Genomic DNA, 19921 nt, shown 5'->3' on the forward strand with positions numbered 1-19921 from the left:
TCGATTGAAGCCTTGGTAAAGGTTGTTCAACGAACACACTTCGCGAGCGAAATCTCAGCCTTGAATCATGGGTTACGTATACCGTCGCGGTCCAAGCTTCTTTCATTATATCCGGTCATTGATTCACAAGGAATCTTAAGAATAGGGGGGCGGCTTCGGAACGCCGAAATTTCTGAACAAATGAAACACCCCATTATTTTACCGGATTGTCACTTAACTGCCATACTCATTAGGCAAACCCACCTAGAGACACTTCACGGGGGACTCCAATTAACCTTGTCCACGTTGCGACAAAGGTTTTGGGTCGTGAATGCGCGAAATCTAGTAAAATAATGTGTTCATAAAAGCATCACGTGTGTTCGCGAACGCGCTAAACTCGGTAACCAACTCATGGGTTCACTTCCTCCCGCTCGGGTTTCCCGCAGTTTCACTTTTGAACACACCGGAGTAGACTATGCCGGGCCCTTTTCGGTGAAATTACATCACGGTCGTAATGCAAAAGCCATAAAATATCTACGTGGCCGTGTTCGTATGTCTTTCTACCCGTGCTGTTCACTTGGAACTCGTCTCTCGACTGGATACCGAGGCCTTCCTCGCCGCGCTGTCTCGTTTTATCTCTCGTCGTGGAAAACCCGCCGTCATGTACTCAGACAACGGCCTCAACTTTCAAGGAGCGGACGCAGAACTCAAACGCGCCTACCAATGCGCTGTAGAAGCCGCCCGCGCTCGGAAAACCGATTCTTTCGGCGAAATCGAGTGGAAATTCATTCCGGTCGCCACTCCTCACTGGGGCGGTCTTTGGGAGAGTGCGGTAAAAAGTATGAAGCACCACCTAAAGCGCTCCCTCGGAGTCTTCGTGCCAAATTTCGAAGAAATGACCACACTGCTGACCAAGATTGAGGCCTGCCTCAACTCACGGCCTATTTCGCGGTTACATGATGACCCTGAGTCGTTGGACGTACTCACTCCGGGGCATTTCTTGTTAGGTCGGGCGTTAAATTCTCCACCGGAATTTTCCACATTGGATTTACGCGAATCGTCATTAAATCGTTGGCAAACCGTGACTAGAATCACCGAGACATTCTGGAAGAAGTGGTCTTCCGAATACCTACACACTTTGCAGAATAGGCCAAAATGGCAGAACACTAACTCGGAATTTGGTGAAGGAGATCTGGTACTGATCAAAGTACCCAACAACCCCCCGCGCATGTGGACCTTGGGGCGGATTCTCAAACTAGTCCCTGGTGTAGATGGGGTAGCTCGCGTAGCTATACTTAAAACCGCGAAAAAGAGATCCAACGGAGTCTCTCGCAACTTTGTAAACTCCCTTCTTAGCCCTTGCTTTGGGGTCGCATCAGGGTCTATCTTTACCCTGCCTTACGGCATCCTGGGACTCTTCAGGTTGTCATCTCTCCTTCTCAAGCTTCCTGGGACTCTTCAGGTTGCTTAACTTTCTTTTCCTGGTTTCCTGGGACTCTTCAGGTTACCACCTCCTCTCTCGGGCGTCCTGGGACTCTTCAGGTCGTCCTATTTCCTGCTCCAAACCTTCAGGAACACTTATGATCTCCGCCATGTCTTTTCTTCCAAAACTCCAAAATTACTTACTGAGTCTTCGTACTCATCATTTACCTTTTTGGTGCAGTGAGAATTAATCATGGCGGATTATCCGTGGGCCCACCTTCTGGGTGTAGGATATGAGGACGAGGGGAACGATGTCCTAGAATTGCATGCCCCCCGGGAGGAAAATGAATTTCGACGGCTCTTCGGCCACATTCTCCCGGCGGGGCAAAACGAGACGCCACCACCACCACCGCCACTGAAACCACCGGCGAACCCGCGACGTCGGAGGCCCGTGGTTGCCGCCCAGAAGCGCATTGCCTCGGCGAACTGGGCTGGGAAAGTCTTAGACGATCCCAGCGCCAGTGAGCTCGAGCGCAATGCGCAAAAAATCATCGTAAGGGCATTCGGGCAAATGATAGAGGTGCCCCTCTACACGGCCCTCAAGCTAAGGCGATAGAAGGCCTGGGCCCCGCAGGGCAAAATCACCCTACGGTGGTCGCCGGCCCTAGAGCTTCACTCTGCCAAGCTGCATATGAAGCCTTGTAAATAGTCGTCTCGTCCCTATCTGTTTTATATCTTTTATTTTTATTTTTGTACATAAACTTGTGTTAAACTGAGTTAACTTTCTTCTTCCTTGTCTTGACGCCATCGCGTCAACGGGGGAAGTTTGTTCGAGATCGGGAGGAGCAACAATGCCGAGAAGTAGATTCCACATTTTTGCTATATCTCCCTGTCTCTATTGCGTTCACAGGGGACGGCTAGACCAACAGCGTGTAGCCGCTCCACCTGTCTCTCTCTATCTCGCACCGCGGCGCGCTTGCGCGTCTACAGGCCCTGGCGCGTCGCGGCCACGGCACAGCTTGCGCGCCTGACCACTAGGTGGCCAGCGCCACGAGCAGCTCTCTCGCTGGCAAGTTTCGTGCCGCGGAATTATATAGATGGGTCCTTGATAAGGACCCATCGCACCTCAGCCTTGCTCGACCGCTGCCTTTGACAGCAGCAACAGCAGCATCTTTTGACGCCTCCACGGCTTTTTTTGACGCCTCCACGGCAGCGCCTCCACCAGGCCATTCAAGAGCGCCTCCACCGGCGAACTCATTGGGTACCATACTTTGGTAAGTATCACCCAACCACCCACCGCCTACCAAGAGGGGACTACCCCTCTGCAGCAATATCCTCCCTCCTAAGGGAAATTTCTCCGGGGACTGCCCGGGAGAAGTTAACCCTCTCCTTCCCCTCCACACTGCCTCCGAGGACTACCTCGGACCCAGTGTTCCGACCCTCAAGTCCAGGGCTCTCGAAAGAGTCGGGTAGCGGGAGGGGTAGCATTCACCCTAGGGGTTGGGGTGGCTCGGAGCCACTATAGCTCTAGGAGAAGTAGGCCGAGGGGTAAGGGGACTTCCCCTTCCCTAAAACCACTTCTCCTATTTCGCTTCCTCCCGTGGCTGGGGATTTTACTGGGGAATACTCCAGGGAAAATTGCCCAGTCCGGGAGCTTCTAAGTCCGCGTTCCTTTCTGGGGAATTCTGTTTTCTGGGGTTCTAGGGAATATTCGTAGACCGAAATTCCCTAGAAGTTGACGAGAGCAAATTCCCTAGAAAGTCGATCATTAGTCTAGCGGTTCTTTTGTAAATATTGTAAAATGTTGTACATTTTATTTATTTAAATAAAAACTCCTTTTACCTCTTATCTTTGGCTTTGAATATTTTATTCTAGATCAAGACCTTCCCTTCTGACCACAGGTTCGGGGCCAACTTGGGACATTGTTTCGCACAGAATCATTTCGTTCATAACGCAATAAAGATGAAAAAAATAATTTTACTAACATAATAAAAAATATGTAATAATTATTAATAAATTAAACGTCACAATCTCATATAGACATTTCTTTTATCCCAGCCAGCACTTTTCCAAATAATACCTTTTAGAGAGTAAAGAAGAAGTAGCTAAAAATTAAAAAGCAGAATTATCATTCGGATAACTGCAAATGTATGATTTCATGAAGGTTTAGATTGGTATGTAACTTCAAAAACCTGTACCGTGTAATATATATATTTGTCAGCCATATTGCTCTACGCATTGCAATAGAGGTAGATGGAATGTCTTTGTGAAAGTATGATATAATTAAGACCAAAAGGCAATACATAATTAGCATATAGCTTGTATGTATAATTTTTCAATGAAATTTGCCATTGGAACTCAATGTTGACCTATCAGAGAAATTGAATGCATTTTTAGAATAAATAATATCTTTGTATTATTTAAAAAGGAAAGAAAAATGTAGATACTTGCTTTAGAATACTGAAGCCTAGGGTATATTTTAAAGTAGGCTGTGCAGAATTTACGTTTCCTGACTCTCATCCAACTTTAGCGTTATTTGACATGCTTCCTACGTATATCCCTTAATTCAATCAAACAATTAAATTAGAATGTTTAAGATAAGCTAATCAACATAATCTAAAAGTTTTCGCATTATTAATAATGAACATCATGATCCAATTACAGTGAACAAGTTAAGCTAATTAAGGGTCACTTTCACCAACCGTGGTTATGTTAAACCGAGTTTAAAAAGTGTTACCAACTTATGAAAACCACAAGAAATTTATTTTCAAAGGTTTATGGCCTGCGCTTTTCAGCAATTTCAATTTGTCTTTCTGTGAATCTGTGATTCCGGAACAGAGGAATAGAGCTGCAAAAGCATAACGATTTTCACTTGTCAGTTATTACCTGAGGATCACTATCCATTCTTTTAATTACGAATGTTACAAAAAGAATTATATATATATATATATATATATATATGAGTTTAACTTTTTATGTCAAGGCAGTATTGTAATGTCGGAACACAAAAAAAAGAGACAATCTTTTACATATGAAGAAAAAATGAAATTAATTGAAATAATTAAGGAGTTTGCATCGATAATAGAAAATAAAAAAACCGATACTGTTGGGTCTGCTGAAAAAAATAAAACATGGGAGGAAATAAGTTCAAGATTTAATGCAATTTATGGAGAAAAAATAAGCATTGAAACATTAAAACAATTTTGGCATAATATCAAGAGTCAAACCAGGAAGTATTATGCAAACCTTAAGTTAGAACAACGTAAAACAGGTAAATAAATTTTAGAAGAAAGAATGTATTCAGTTTCAGTTATTAATAAATATTTTTACAGGTGGTGGACGAAACTATGTTAAACCAAATACTATTTATGAAAGTGCGTATGAAATTATACAGAAATCTATAGATGGCTTCTATAATCGCCATGACTCTGACCAAAGTATATCCTCAATGACAATCTGTACTGATAGCGTTTTGAATTCCCAAGAAAATGAAAATGAAGATCCTGATGATCCAGTGTTTGACGTAAAATGCTTTTATATTTGACTTCATAAAATAAAACAATACATATATATAAAGAAATAAGTTGCCAATCAAATTAATGTTGTTTCAGTTTTTAATAAAAGAAAATCATATTGATAAATGGAATAAATGGGATCCATCTAAACTTCAACAGCCTGTGAGCGAACCACTGAAAGTTATTAAAAATGGACCTTTAAAAGCAAGATTTTCAGCAACGCATCCATATAAAAATGTAGAATCAATGCAACATACTTTGCTAAAATGTAAAATTGACTTAGCAGAGATAATGAAGAAGCAACTACATGAGAAACACGATTTGGAAATGGAGCTTTTAAAGAAACAATGTACTAAAGAATCAGTTGCAATAAATCTACTCAACAGTAAGTTAAATATAGCGTTAAAAGAAAGGAATAATAATAAAAATAGTGAATATACCTTAGAATATTCAATTTAAAGCTGTGATATTGTGTGATCGAAAGCGAAAACAGTATTATTGTTTTATAGTCAAATGTGTGTTATATAAAAGTTTAATTTTTGTTATTAAAATATAAATATTACATACATGTACACTTTATGAAAAGTTAATTTTAGTTTGTTACATTAAAATTAATATCATTTATAGTAGCTGAAATGTTAAGATATTTTTGTATAAAAATGCCTGTTTAATAAACCTTTAAAAGCTTGAAGACTAATTGTAAATTTGTTATATTTGGTATAAACTTAAGTAGTCAAATTTCTTGGCAACTTCTTCTAAGAGGGAAAATTGAACAAGTTCAACATTCTTCAAATTCTTCTGGCTCGAATGGCCTTGAAACGTCCATATGTGTTCTTCATCTTCTTTCATCTTCTGTAATGATACTTTGCAACCAATGAACAAACACTACAATCTAATAATCATTGTATAAACCAATTGTAGCTTACAAAACTATATTAACTCAACTTACTTTTGAAAATAATTTTCTATTAAATATTTCCTCTCATCTTGATGTAAAGCTTCAGAATGATTTTGCATTATATTTATATAATTTTCAAGATTGGAGTCTTCGGTTACTTCAGATCTTATAATATTGTGTAAAACAGCGCAAGCAATAATAACATTCATTGTTGTTTGTGGTGTTCTAAATCGAGAACCAATGGTTAAAATAGGAAATGTCCTACCCCAAACACCAAAGTTTCTTTCTATTATTGATCTACTTCGAATCTGCGATTCATTGTATAATATTTCAGCTGGTGTTTTTGGAATTAAAAGAGGGGTCATGAGGTATGGCAAATTTGGATACCCTGAGTCACCTAATATCATTTTATTTCCAAATTCTCCATTTTCAAACCGGGATTTAAGTACAGAGTTATGGAAAATTATTGAGTCTTGTGATGATCCAGGCCAGCGTGCAACAATATCCATAATTTGTAATCTTGCATTAACAATAACTTGCACGTTAAAAGAAAAAAAACCTTTTCTGTTTCTAAACAGTTCTGCATTTTCTCCACCTATAAAGAATATCCAATATATTAAAGATTATCCATTACTGAATAATATAAATATAAAAATGTATTACCATATGACTGAATAGGAATATGGACACAATCAAGTGCACCTAAAATTCTTATAAATCCTGCCTTATGAAAAATTTCTGCTTCAATTTTTAAAATATCATCACCTGATGGAAATTTGATAAATTCTGGACTCAATGCAGCTATCACATCCGACAATTTATGCACAATCCTTTGAGTTGTTGCTTCACTTATACCCACAAAATCACCAATTGCCATTAAAAATGAACCAGTCGCATAAAATCTTAAAGCCACCAGCAATTTTATAATAGGAGGAACTGGATCATTACTTACATTAGGATAGAGATAATAAAACAGAAAATTTAGACATGAATAAGTATTACATTTATTATCATTAAATAAAGGAATTGTGCCATGGTTTCTAATATATAATAAGGGCTGTATTCTACAAGTTAAAATAATATATATTATCTTACCGATAACTATTTGGCATAATGGCATTTTCAATTTTGCATAGCAGCATTCTAAAGTTTAATTTTGTAAGCTTAAATCTTCTTCTAAAGTCAACACTATCGTACAAGTCAAACCAATTGAAGCGTTCTCTTATCATTCTAACTCTTCTAGTGCGAGTATAAGACACCTCATCCTCCTCTTCTTCCAGAAAATCCATTACATTTGCATAATTTCCGTTCATTGTAAGCTCTATGATAGGATAAGTTTAAATTAAATACATAATCTTATCTAATTTATTAACTACAATTTTTATTTTCATTTCATTATTCATTTCTTCATATAACAGATTCGTAGGTTTCATTATATATACAAAATAATTTAAAATACAATATTCTGATATTACTTTATACTAAAAAATGCGGCCGAAATAATTATTTTAGCAATTCGAGGCTGGAGCTAATTGTGGTTTTTGGCATCAGATGCAATCAGGTGACAACCAGTGAAAACTGTCAATAACCATTATAAGTTAGGTTAGCAAGGTACCATGCTTCTGCATTGGTTCTATTCCTCTATTCCGGAATCACACAAGATTCACGGAAAAATAAAATTGAAATTGCTGATAACTAATGCACAGACTACAAACCTTTGAAAACCAATTTCTTGTGGTTTTCATAAGTTGGTAACACTTTTTAAACTCGGGTTTACTTAACCACGGTTGGTGAAAGTGACCCTAAGTGTTTAAAAGTCAAGAAAACTTCTTTTAGTGGTAGACAAAGACCCCCAAAAAAACACTTTCGTGTAAAAAAAAGACGACAAGTAATTGAAAGTGATTCCACTGAACAAAATAATCTATATGACCAAACATTTTTTAAACTCAAATGTTACTTTAAAAATTTCTAGGTAAATATATTTCCACACATCAAACATCAATACTTTTACAATAAAAAATAATACATTAAAAACGAAATATTGCAGAAAAAGAATTTTAGACATAAATATCTGAAAAAATACTTTACAGTTAAATATTTCAGAAAAGGAAGTAGTTCTTCTGGTTGCTTAATAAATATATCTGGTAACATAAAGCATGAATATCAAATAAATTAGGCAAGTAAGTCAATCAATCGGCAACATAAAGTATTGAGATCACATAAATTCAGGCAAGTAAATGAATGAATAATTAATTATTATATAATTTTTGTATACGTACACAGTGGGAAGTTGAATCGTGTGTGGTTTCAACTACAGTGTAGTATATCATTTTCCAAGTTAAATTACAGAGTGAAGCTAGCTGAACCACCCACGATTCAATTTCCTACTGTGTACTACTTGCCCGGACGGGCCGAAAAGTGTAAAGTATATTTGAGTATTCATCAGTTGCACTTTGAACTATCATCTACAGTACACATTTGGCCCGTTTGGGCGAGTAGTACACAGTAGGAAATTGAATCGTGGGTGGTTCAGCTAGCTTCACTCTGTAATTTAACTTGGAAAATGATATACTACACTGTAGTTGAAACCACACACGATTCAACTTCCCACTGTGTACGTATACAAAAATTATATAATAATTAATTATTCATTCATTTACTTGCCTGAATTTATGTGATCTCAATACTTTATGTTGCCGATTGATTAACTTACTTGCCTAATTTATTTGATATTTAAGCTTTATGTTCCCAGATATATTTATTAAGCAACCAGAAGAACTACTTCCTTTTCTGAAATATTTAACTGTAAAGTATTTTTTCAGATATTTTTGTCTAAAATTCTCTTTTTGCAATATTTCGTTTTTAATGTATTATTTTTTATTGTAAAAGTATTGATGTTTGATGTGTGGAAATATATTTACCTAGAAATTTTTAAAGTAACATTTGAGTTTAAAAAATGTTTGGTCTTATAGATTATTTTGTTCAGTGGAATCACTTTCAATTACTTGTCGTCTTTATTTTACACGAAAGTGTTTTTTTGGGGGATCTCAGAGCTTTTTGTAATGTGACAAAGATACATCTTAAGAATTTCTTTATGCAAATAATACAAAATGTAGTGAAACTCTTAAAGAAAGAATGTGTATTCTAATAATTAAATTTTATTGGACGGGAATATAAATTGAAATACATAAATAATTATATTGTTAACAATAATCAATTTTATTTAACAATATTAAAAAAGGAAAAGTACAAAATTTTAAATAATATATTGAAAAATTACGTATCAACTCGTTATAAATAGATTTGATAAAAAAAGATACAATAATTTTCTACACAAAAAATATGTATTACGAGATTTTATTTGAAATTGCGCGATACTCAGTGAGAAAATAATTTAATAATGATAGAAACTCATTGTGGAAATCATATCATTTTTAAATAGTTTACTCACTAGATATATTGCAGCCGAAGGCGCTATAATTGCGGCCAATATTTAGTGAAATGGCGTTTTAAACGTAGCCGTGGTGCTAATATTGTTGAACATGTTAAGATGTTTGTACCCATGATAACAACTTTCAACATTTATAAAAGCAGCCGTTAGAGATACGAATAACGTAATATTGAATTAATTAAATTTCCTCAAAGAATATGATAAACGTACCTTTTGAATTTCTGGGCCATGTTTTCTTTTGAACGATATGATCGTTCGTATATATCCATGATTTATCCTTGCGTATCATAGACGTATAATGACCAGTTGCAGCATCCTTGCCGTCATGGAAAATCGCACAATTTGCTTTATAAACTTTATCACCCATTTCTAATTTCTCAATAGGTATTCCTTTAATGTTTCAGTTTTTAAGAACAATCCAATCTTTAACGTTTTCTATATTTGCAGTTTTGGTATTATATAATGATAATTTAACAATCAGAACTTTGTTAATAACTGTACTAGCAATTTTTTGCTGAAGTTCTAAAGAACTCATGCAATTACTGCACAAAGAATTCAATAGTTTTTTTCCACTTAGAGAAGTTGCTCTGAATTATTTCTTTCATGTGCTCCAAGAATTACTTTTGCATAATTTTTTGGGAATTAACAAACTCTTCATACCATCAAATAGCGTAAGTAATAAAATATTATTATAAGATTGGGTAATATTTGTGTGATAAACATGAAGTACTACATTTGTCCGTTTTTGTTAGATAATGTTGCACAACGCGATTCAAGCAACTTAATTTATCACACAGAGCAGTGATTAAATCACCAGCATCATACTGCCGCTTTCCAACAAATTGGATTTCAGCATATGTCTAATATCAATATTTTCTAAAGATTTATCAAAAGTTTCTGTAAGCAAAAATAAAAGATTTTAGAGAATTGTCTGCTCCTATACGAAATAGTACACTTCTATTTGAATAACAATTTATAATGCATTGTATAACTGCATTTGCGTATGAAGAAATATAATCACGTTTCATTATTCCTATTATGTATTAATCAATATCAATTACATATACAGCAATTAATGACAAATTTAGATGATGAATGTTCTACTTATTACTACAACCTTCTATCCTCATTAAAATTAGTCACCAAAAATTTTCGTAAGTTATGTTTCATCTGCATATCATTACGCAATCATGTGACTGCTTAGCCTATTTCCCACTATTCTAGATGCTCCTTCTTGTTTCTGATATAACCTGTAAATAAGAAAATTATAATATAAACATTGCTAATTAAGATAAAATATGTATAAATTAAAATTAGATAGGTATTATACGATAAAATTTTCTTTCAATTGTTGCTTTGCTACTTATAGCTCAAGTCATATATAATAGTTCCCAGGCTTACTGTTTAAATATACATATACATCGGTTAATGAAAAATTAAAATGATAAAAGATCTGCTTATTACAACAACTTTCTATCCTCATTAACATTAGTCACCAAAAGTTTTTGTAAATTATAATGTTTTATCTGCATATCTTTACGCAAACATGTGACTGCTTAGCCAATTTCCCCCTATTATAGATGCTCCTTCTTCTTTCTGAAATAACCTGTAAATAAAACAAAATTTTAATATAAACAATGCTAATTAAGAGAAAATTTGCTTGGATTAATTTTGGATACATATTAAACAATATAATTTTCTTTCAATTGTTGCTTTGCTACCTATAAAGCTCAAGTCATACATAATAGTTCCCAGACTTACTATTTAAATATACATATACAACAATTAATGACAATTTTAAATGATGAAAGATCTACTTTTTACTAAAACCATCTATCTTCAATAGTTAGGCACTAACAGTTTACGTATGTTAAAATGTTTTATATGCTTATCTTTACGCAAATATGTGACAGCTAAGTCAATTTTCCACCATTGTAGATGCCCCTTCTTCTTTCTACGATAACCTGTAAATAAGATAAATTTATAATATAAAAAAATGCTATTTAAGAGAAAATTGGTTTGAAATAAAATTGGATACGTATAATACAATTTTCCTTTCAATTGTTACTTTGCTACTGAAACTTCATCTCAAATATAATAGTACCCAAGCTGACTATTTAAATATACATACACAACAATTAATGACAATTTTAAATGATGAAAAATCTATTTATTACTTAAACCTTGTATCTTCAATAATTATAGGCACCAACAGTTTACGTATGTTAAAATTTTTTTCTGCATACCTTTATGCAAATATTTGAGAGTTTACCCAATTTTCCACTATTCTAGATGCTCCTTCTTCTTTCTGACATATCCTGTAAATAAGACAAATTTATTATATAAATAATGCTACTTAAGAGAAAATTGGTTTGAATTAAAATTGGATATGTACGTATTATACAATATAATTTTCCTTTTAATTGTTGCTTTGCTACATAAAGCTCATCTCAAACATAATATAATTGAATAATTTTATAATATCCACAAATGGCTCATACTCAACATACAGCTGCTGGATACAAATTATTTCTACTCTTTTTTTCCATTCGGATGCTTGTTGTTGCATTATTGAAGAATATATTACCTGCCAATCATTTTATAAGAATATAATAAAAATAGTTTAAAATATTAATGGTATATGACTGCATATAAGTATATAAAAGTACTTATATATAGATTCAATTTTTAAACATACGTACAAACCAAGTTATGGCAAATTTAAATGATGAAAGAAGATATATTTATTAATACAACCTTCTAACCTCATTAAAATTATAAGTCACAAAAGATTAATGTATATTTAATTCTTGTTTCTGCATACCTTTATATATGTAATCTGTTCGATCTGCCATTCGTTCATCTGCTTTCTGCATTTTGCTAACACAATCTGTAATTTTGAAAACACATACTATAATAATAATATTGATAAATACATTTAATATTAAAACTGAGTAAATAAAAATCAGATATTGAAAAATGTTATTTAACTTTTAATTTGTTCTTCAAGATGCATTGAAACTAACCTAAATAATCTGCGTATTAAGGGTTATAGACTATACCACAACTATTTTCCTTGTTTTGGCATCATTTTGTTACCAATTACTTTATTAATTGGAATGTGATGAGCGTTTATAAACGCATGTTTTTCTATTAGTCACTCTATTTCCTGTAACCTATAAAACAAAGAAATCACAAAGTACCATTGCTCAAATATTTAAATATTTGTTCTAACAAACAATACTTATCTAATTGTTTCCTGGATCACTGCCATATAATTGATGCATCCAAATTTTAACTATGAATTCACGTGGAAAACTCACGTGCGAATCATACTAACAAAACGAACACTTCGATGGATACTACAGTTGAGTTCGGAATTAAACTCTTTTCACTCCGACGGAGCTTTCCCTAGAATTCCCTATTCACTCCGTCTAGTAATTCTGTGTCCGGGAGCAAGTTAGAGAGTGAATAGGGAATATGGAAGAGCTGTGATAGCTAATTGCTATTCTATCCCCACTTCTAAAAGGAAAATAGGGGTAAGGATAAATAAGAAATATTGGCACTAATTGGGAGCTCCGTCTGACTAGTTTAAGCGGGAAAGAAGCAAAATTGACAAATGTTGGTTTCATTATTTTGGAATTAAATTTCAAACGTTTGTTTATATAAATCTAAGGGCCTGATAAAGTAAGTGAAATAAAATTTAAAATAATACAATATCGTGTATAGTTAAAAAATTAATCTTTTATTTCTTTTTAACAGTTGTTATGAATAATGAATTTAGTTCGTGTAGACTCTACCAATTTTAATTTAATTTATTTTGATAAAATAAAAATGGATGTCCTACTGCAAGAAAAAAGTAGTGAGTAGTTTATAAAATTATATTAAAAATATATGGAGGGATAAAGTTGCTACTGGAATTTTTCATTTTTGCTGTACTACTAAATTATTGCAATTAATTGAAAGAAGACAGTTATCAAAATAAATTAAATTAAAATTGGTAGAGTCTACACGAACTATATTCATTATTCATAACAACTGTTAAAAAGAAATAAAAGATTAATTTTTTAACTATACACGATATTGTATTATTTTAAATTTTATTTCACTTACTTTATCAGGCCTTTAGATTTATATAAACAAACGTTTGAAATTTAATTCCAAAATAATGAAACCAACATTTGTCAATTTTGCTTCTTTCCCGCTTAAACTAGTCAGACGGAGCTCCCAATTAGTGCCAATATTTCTTATTTATCCTTACCCCTATTTTCCTTTTAGAAGTGGGGATAGAATAGCAATTAGCTATCACAGCTCTTCCATATTCCCTATTCACTCTCTGGACGTTTATTTTCAGGGATTAGATTCAGATCTCGGATCAGACTTACCGCAGTGTCGCAACTTACGAAAAAAAATACTATATCACCCTAGAGTAATCCGGATCTAGTGAGGAGGCTTTCGCGAGAGTGAATCCGGATCCAGATTTAAGTAAAGTAATTAGGGCCTATTCAGGTGTGGAAATTTTAGCTGTCATTAGTGGCATTATTCTAATCAACAAAAGGTAAATATTAAATTTCCAATTTGTTTTGCTAAAGATAAAGAAAGAAGTATAATAATCATTAATAATTTTCACTTTTTATATAATATATTAATTTTCTTACATAATTTCTCTTAATAACATATTATTTACAGATTAAACAATGGATTATATGAATTTATGGAATATTTTATTTCAAAATAATGAGGAGGAAGATGATGTATTATTATCTTCCTCCTCCTTATTTTCAAATAAAATATTCCATAAATTCATATAATCCATTGTTTAATCTGTAAATAATATGTTATTAAGAGAAATTATGTAAGAAAATTAATATATTATATAAAAAGTGAAAATTATTAATGATTATTATACTTCTTTCTTTATCTTTAGCAAAACAAATTGGAAATTTAATATTTACCTTTTGTTCATTAGAATAATGCCACTAATGACAGCTAAAATTTCCACATCTGAATAGGCCCTAATTACTCTACTTAAATCTGGATCCGGATTCACTCTCGCGAAAGCCTCCTCACTAGATCCGGATTAGTCTAGGGTCATCTAGTTTTTTTTTCGTAAGTTGCGACACTGCGGTAAGTTTCATCCGAGATCTGGATCTAATCCCTGAAAATAAACGTCCTCTAACTTGCTCCCGGACACAGAATTACTACACGGAGTGAATAGGGAATTCTAGGGAAAGCTCCGTCGGAGTGAAAAGAGTTTAATTCCGAACTCAACTTACATATACTACGTCGCGCCTGCGTCGCGGTCATATTGGAATCTGTTTCACACCTATAGCACGAACACATTTAGACAATATCTTAAGTGTGGTGGAGAAGGACAGAAGATGTCGTTGATAGGCTTCTATTGTGAAAGAGTGAGACTTTCGAGCGAGACAACAATTTTCGGTCGGAAGAAGAAGAAAAGCTGAAACTAAAATAGCTGATCGTAATTGCTCAATCTTGATATCTCAGCATTGAGTGTACCGATTTAGACGTTTGTAGTCTCATTCGAAAGCTTATAATCGATTTATATAATGAAAGTTTCATTAAAATTTTCATTAAATTAACCGATCGGAAAATATATCCATCGGAAGAATCGAGTGGTATAGTTTGGTTCAATCTTCGCGTAAAAGTAAGTAGTGTCGCGCGGCTCGTATTTTTTTAATTACTTGCCGCGTAACACTACCGTGTTACTTGATTTTTAACGATTGTGCAACAAAAGGGTTTTGGTTTATTTTTCTTGGATTTTGTTACATAGACTTCAATATTTCCGAATGTAATTTTATTCAGGTATGAATAATTTAAATATTACAATTTTTAAATTTTAGTATATATATACTTTTTAATAATTGCAGTTGTATATAAATTAATTAATGACATTTTTACATAAGGACCATAAATTTGATTCTCATTTTTTCTGTATCATAGATAATCAGTAAAAATTAATTGAAATGTTTCAAACAATCTCCATCTCTTTTAACATTGTTTAATTATTGCAGAGCAACAATTATTTTATGTTCGTGTTACAATCCTGTGATGTTATTTCTAAAGCAAATAATACTAACGTAGATGGTGGAAAGTTTATATCATTTCAATCATTGGATGTTTATATGTCTTTAATAGCAACAACAAATTTTTCTGTAATATTTTACTTGGTAATACACTCATACATAGATTAAATAAAATCCTTCACTATTACTCATAGAAAACTAATTAGTAATTTATTTGTTTTTTCTTCAGGTTTCCAACGTTCCGACAATTTGTAAAAATGGTCTCACAGGTCCCTGGTGAAGAAATTTCGTACATACTATTAACAGGATTTATTCAGATTTTGTGCAGTCTGTAGGTAGTCTCTGCACCGAGATTTTGTTAGACATATTCCCTTCCATATTATTGGAGCTAGCCTGACCGGAAACTGCAGGCAGAATAGAAAATTCTACTAGGATAGTATTAGAAAAAGAAATTAATATTTAAAGTTGCCTTTGTTCAATTTTGAGTTTTAATTATGATGTGTAAAATGAAATATTGACATAATTTATATACCACTATAATATATTCTGAAAATAATTGGTTGGTATGTAAGTTTTGTGATACATTTTCTATTTATTGATGTAAAATTGGAGTATCTGAGTGATTAATAATACAATTATGAAAAAACGATTATTTTCTTTTATTAATTTAGAAGGATTATTGTTAATAGAGTTTTTAATTAGATTCGTGGTCAAATTGTTATTTTTTTAACGATATCTAATATTTTTTTAGATGACAAAATATTACATAGCTGTCGCATGTTATTCAAGATACTGAACTAATGTCTTATTTAATATAAGTATGTATGTAGTATTTTAAATTAATTTAGAATTAATCCAAATATGTAGCATACAACTGATTGGAATGAGAAATCAATCTTTTTTTTAGTTAGTTTCTGAGGATTTAGGGAAATGGTTTAAAAATAGAGGATCTAATTGAATTATTTTGTGTGATCTCTTTATATGCCCTACATATTTCCACCAAAACTAAAATTGTATTTACAATCTACTAAATTTGTAAAATTACTGCAAATTTTAACTGACGTGTAACTTTAATGTTTTACTTTTCAATATTTCTGATTTTTAGTATCCTTTTAGGGTACTTTATATATATCAGCTAACAGGAGAGATAGACGAAAATGTACTTATAATTTATTTAACTTTAATTTGTTGACATAATTAAAAAAATGTATAATTTATCTTTTGCATTGGCTTATATCTTTTATATTTAGCATATCCAATTATAACTGATATATATATATATATATATATATATATATATATATATATATATCAAACAAATCATCTGGAAGTCATATATTTAAATTTAAGAAGGATATTGTAATAATAATATAGGGTATATGTATAATACTTTTATTAATTTCGTTTGTTAACAAATTAATGCTATTTTCGTGTATCTTTCTACGCTAAAATAAAAATATTTTCTTAACCTTTTAAGGACGGGAGTGGTCGATATATCGACCAGTCAGAAAGGAGAAAAATAAATATTATTAATTATTTTTGAGGACAAAAATTCATTAAGATTCATATGCAGAAGAGTATTGCATGATCTATGTGAGGGATTAGTGCATATTCCTGCCGCTACGTGGAGATCACCACAAGAATTTTCTCGCTAGTAAAATGAATTTAGCTATAACATAATTAAAATCCCGAAGGTCCGTAATCTTACACTTTTCAACTGGTTTTTCATCTTGTACTATTCATTTATATTATTGCTTAAAATTTATTATTATTATTATTATCAAATTTTTATCAATTTGGTAAAATGGCTGAAAGTCAAGATTGGAGTAGCGGCGAATCTGAGCCAGATGTACCAAGTCAAAATGTTACTGACTTTGATTATGTCAATTTACACAACACTGACTACAATGCGCATCAAATTTTCAAAAATGCGAAGTTTCATCCATCTATAAAACAATTTGATGGTATCTTCAATATTAATTCTAGTATTGAAATAACGGGAAATAGACCGTTAGACTGTTTCGGTTACTTTTTTGACTCTTCCATATTTCAGTTGATAATTGATGAGACAAATTGTTATGCAGGTCAACATAATGAAACTGAAAGCTCTCATATGAAATCTTGGTCTCCTGTCACAAAAGAAGATTTAGAAATTTTCTTTGGTCTGTCAATTCTAATGGGCAACATTCGGAATGGCAATTTGAAAGATTATTGGTCTACAGATCCTTTATTGCACACACCAATTTTCAGTCAAATGATGCCTCGCGACAGGTATATGCAAATTTTGCGTTTTTTACATTTTCATAATAATTTAGAAATAGTAGACCATCCTCTGATAAAAATAAAGCCAGTGATAGATGATTTACAACGAAAATTTGCAACCGCTCTTATTCCAGGGAAAACCCTTTGCATAGACGAAAGTCTTTTGTTATGGAAAGGCAAGCTACGATTCAAACAGTACATTCCCTTGAAGAGAAATCGTTTTGGTATCAAAATTTTCGAGTTAGTGGATTGCGAGACAGGATTTATATTAGGTTTTGTTGTTTACACTGGTGCAAATACCGATTTTGAAAAATTTGGTTTAGGCTTCACTGGAGATATAGTTGCTCATTTCTTGCAACCTTATTTTGATAAGGGCCACGTTGTATATATAGATAACTGGTATACATCTCCTATTTTGGCTGAATTCTTATATAGACATAACACAGGATTGTGTGGTACGGTGAAAGCAAACAGAAAAGGAATGCCAAAACTTGAGAACAAATTGTTGCGTGGTGAAGTACAAGCAGCACATAATAATATATGGATGGCAATAAAGTGGGAGGATAAAAGAAGTGTTCGAATGCTCACAACCGTACACGATCTTGATTTTTGCGTAACCGGAAAGAAAGATTATCAAACCAATGAAGATATCTTGAAGCCGACGTGTGTTCATGATTATAACCAGAATATGGGCGGCGTCGATAACATAGATAGGCAATTATCTATAACAGAGACTGTGCGTAAGTCCATGAAGTGGTACAAAAAACTATTTTTCCATCTTCTTGATTTATGCATGTCCAATGCCCATGCATTATATAAAATTAAAAATAGTGAACATATGCCGTATCCTAAATTTCGATTACAGATTGCTAGATCTTTGTTGAAAATGGATTCTAACCATAGCATTTCTTATAATGTTAGTTGCCCTACGAGACTAGTTGGTCGTCATTTCCCGAAAATTGATACAAGTAGAAGGTGTCATTTATGTTCTGTCCGTAAAATTACACGTCGGACCAAATACATATGTTCCAGCTGTAATCTTCCATTATCCATAAATCCATGCTTTCAAGGGTACCACACACATGAAAAATTATAAAATCAAGTACCTAGATATGAGAGACAAAGGGACTCGTGATAAACGAGTATAAAAAATAAGGTTCACATTTTAAAAAATTTATTTTTCCTAGTGGCCGGGTGTGGTCGATATATCAACCACCACTAATGTTGGCGGTTCTACGAATGATTTTGAGTATACTTAGCTAAGTTTTTAATGATAATAAAAATATCAATTATAGAAGGAAATGTCCCGTCCTTAAAAGGTTAAATTATAAAATTATCTAATATAGACCTGTTTTACCCTATTCGAAGCTCTGCCGTGTTGTTTCGCATCAGTTTCGATAGATGGCGCGAAGGCATAATCATCTAGAAGCTGCAGGAAGCTAAACGATGGGATCGAAGCGCCGCCTACCGGCAAGGATTGCTTCGGGACACGGCATGACAGTGATGATAGAAAGCGGGTATTCGTTCCCCCCACTATGCAACCATAGGCTCACTACGACTCCGAAAGCCTTCTGGAAATTCTGGCATGCGTGAGACATCCCCACTCGTGCCCCTTCTCGCTGATCACATATACCATCACAGCGATGCATACGTGTCTCGGCTTCCGTCGCTTGACTTCGGCTAGTTTCGTTGAACGTAAGTACGAAAGAGAGCGGTATACTTTTCTCGGACCTCTCTTTCTCGCGCTCGATCTTCGTTCGTTTAGCCAACGAGCAAAGCCGTGCTAGCCGAAGCAAATTAAGAAATGTCTTTTCTGGCAGCTATGATAAAAAAGCTGGCCACGTTGAATGAATATTAAAATAATATTTATAAGCAGCCATTAACTTATTAGATTTTATAATAAATAAGGAAATGCGATGATTTTACGTAACATTGATCAATTTTGTTGAGACTCATATGTTACGTATTATTGTTAAAAATATTTCATTTTCTTAATTTATTATTTAATGTAGTAGATTAATGGTAATAAAAAAAAATCATTATGAAAACAAAATTTAAAAAAATTGCACGAGTCTTCGGGATTCGAACCCGAGCCCGCGATAACAGCAGGCAGTCACCTTCCCATCTACGCTATGGCACTTTTTTGGCAGCTTAGAAGCAAAATCGCAAGTCGCTTATTAAAGCGATGGAACCTTTCTCTATTAAGTTTAATTTCCAGAAGAAAGTATTAATTATAATCTTATATTTATTTACTTCGTTTGTCTTTTCATAATAAAACAAAATATTTTTTTTACATATTTCTAAACATTAATGACTTTAATTGCTGTAGCTTCAAAAAGTGACTCTA

General features: G+C 33.2%; 4 protein-coding genes across 4 annotated transcripts; 3 read left to right on the plus strand and 1 right to left on the minus strand.

Moving 5' to 3' along the window:
* The first annotated feature begins 640 nt into the window (after positions 1–640).
* Positions 641–1450, plus strand: LOC136785211 (uncharacterized). The gene has a single exon (XM_066746227.1). The coding sequence runs from the start codon at positions 641–643 to the stop codon at positions 1448–1450; it is 810 nt and encodes a 269-aa protein (XP_066602324.1).
* Positions 1451–4395: 2945 nt separating this feature from the next.
* LOC136785212 (myb/SANT-like DNA-binding domain-containing protein 4) lies at positions 4396–5375 on the plus strand. Its single transcript, XM_066746228.1, has 3 exons — positions 4396–4672; positions 4734–4924; positions 5013–5375. Exons 1-3 carry the CDS (start codon positions 4396–4398, stop codon positions 5373–5375), a joined length of 831 nt encoding a protein of 276 aa, XP_066602325.1.
* Positions 5376–5861: 486 nt separating this feature from the next.
* LOC136785213 (putative nuclease HARBI1) lies at positions 5862–9632 on the minus strand. The gene is made up of 4 exons (XM_066746229.1): positions 9476–9632; positions 6910–7135; positions 6478–6761; positions 5862–6409 (listed from the first exon to the last, which is right to left on the minus strand). Exons 1-4 carry the CDS (start codon positions 9630–9632, stop codon positions 5862–5864), a joined length of 1215 nt encoding a protein of 404 aa, XP_066602326.1.
* A 7484-nt stretch (positions 9633–17116) lies between these two features.
* LOC136785215 (piggyBac transposable element-derived protein 4-like) lies at positions 17117–18314 on the plus strand (the record flags this gene model as incomplete). The annotated part of the gene is made up of 1 exon (XM_066746230.1): positions 17117–18314. A coding segment is annotated over exon 1 (1198 nt), but the record flags the coding sequence as incomplete, so codon positions are not given.
* Positions 18315–19921: the final 1607 nt, after the last annotated feature.

The sequence above is a fragment of the Prorops nasuta genome, unplaced genomic scaffold, assembly GCF_024137725.1.
Source record: "Prorops nasuta isolate Cenicafe-Biocafe unplaced genomic scaffold, Cenicafe_Pnas_1.2 PNAS00199, whole genome shotgun sequence".
In the NCBI taxonomy this organism is placed as follows: Eukaryota; Metazoa; Arthropoda; class Insecta; order Hymenoptera; family Bethylidae; genus Prorops; species Prorops nasuta.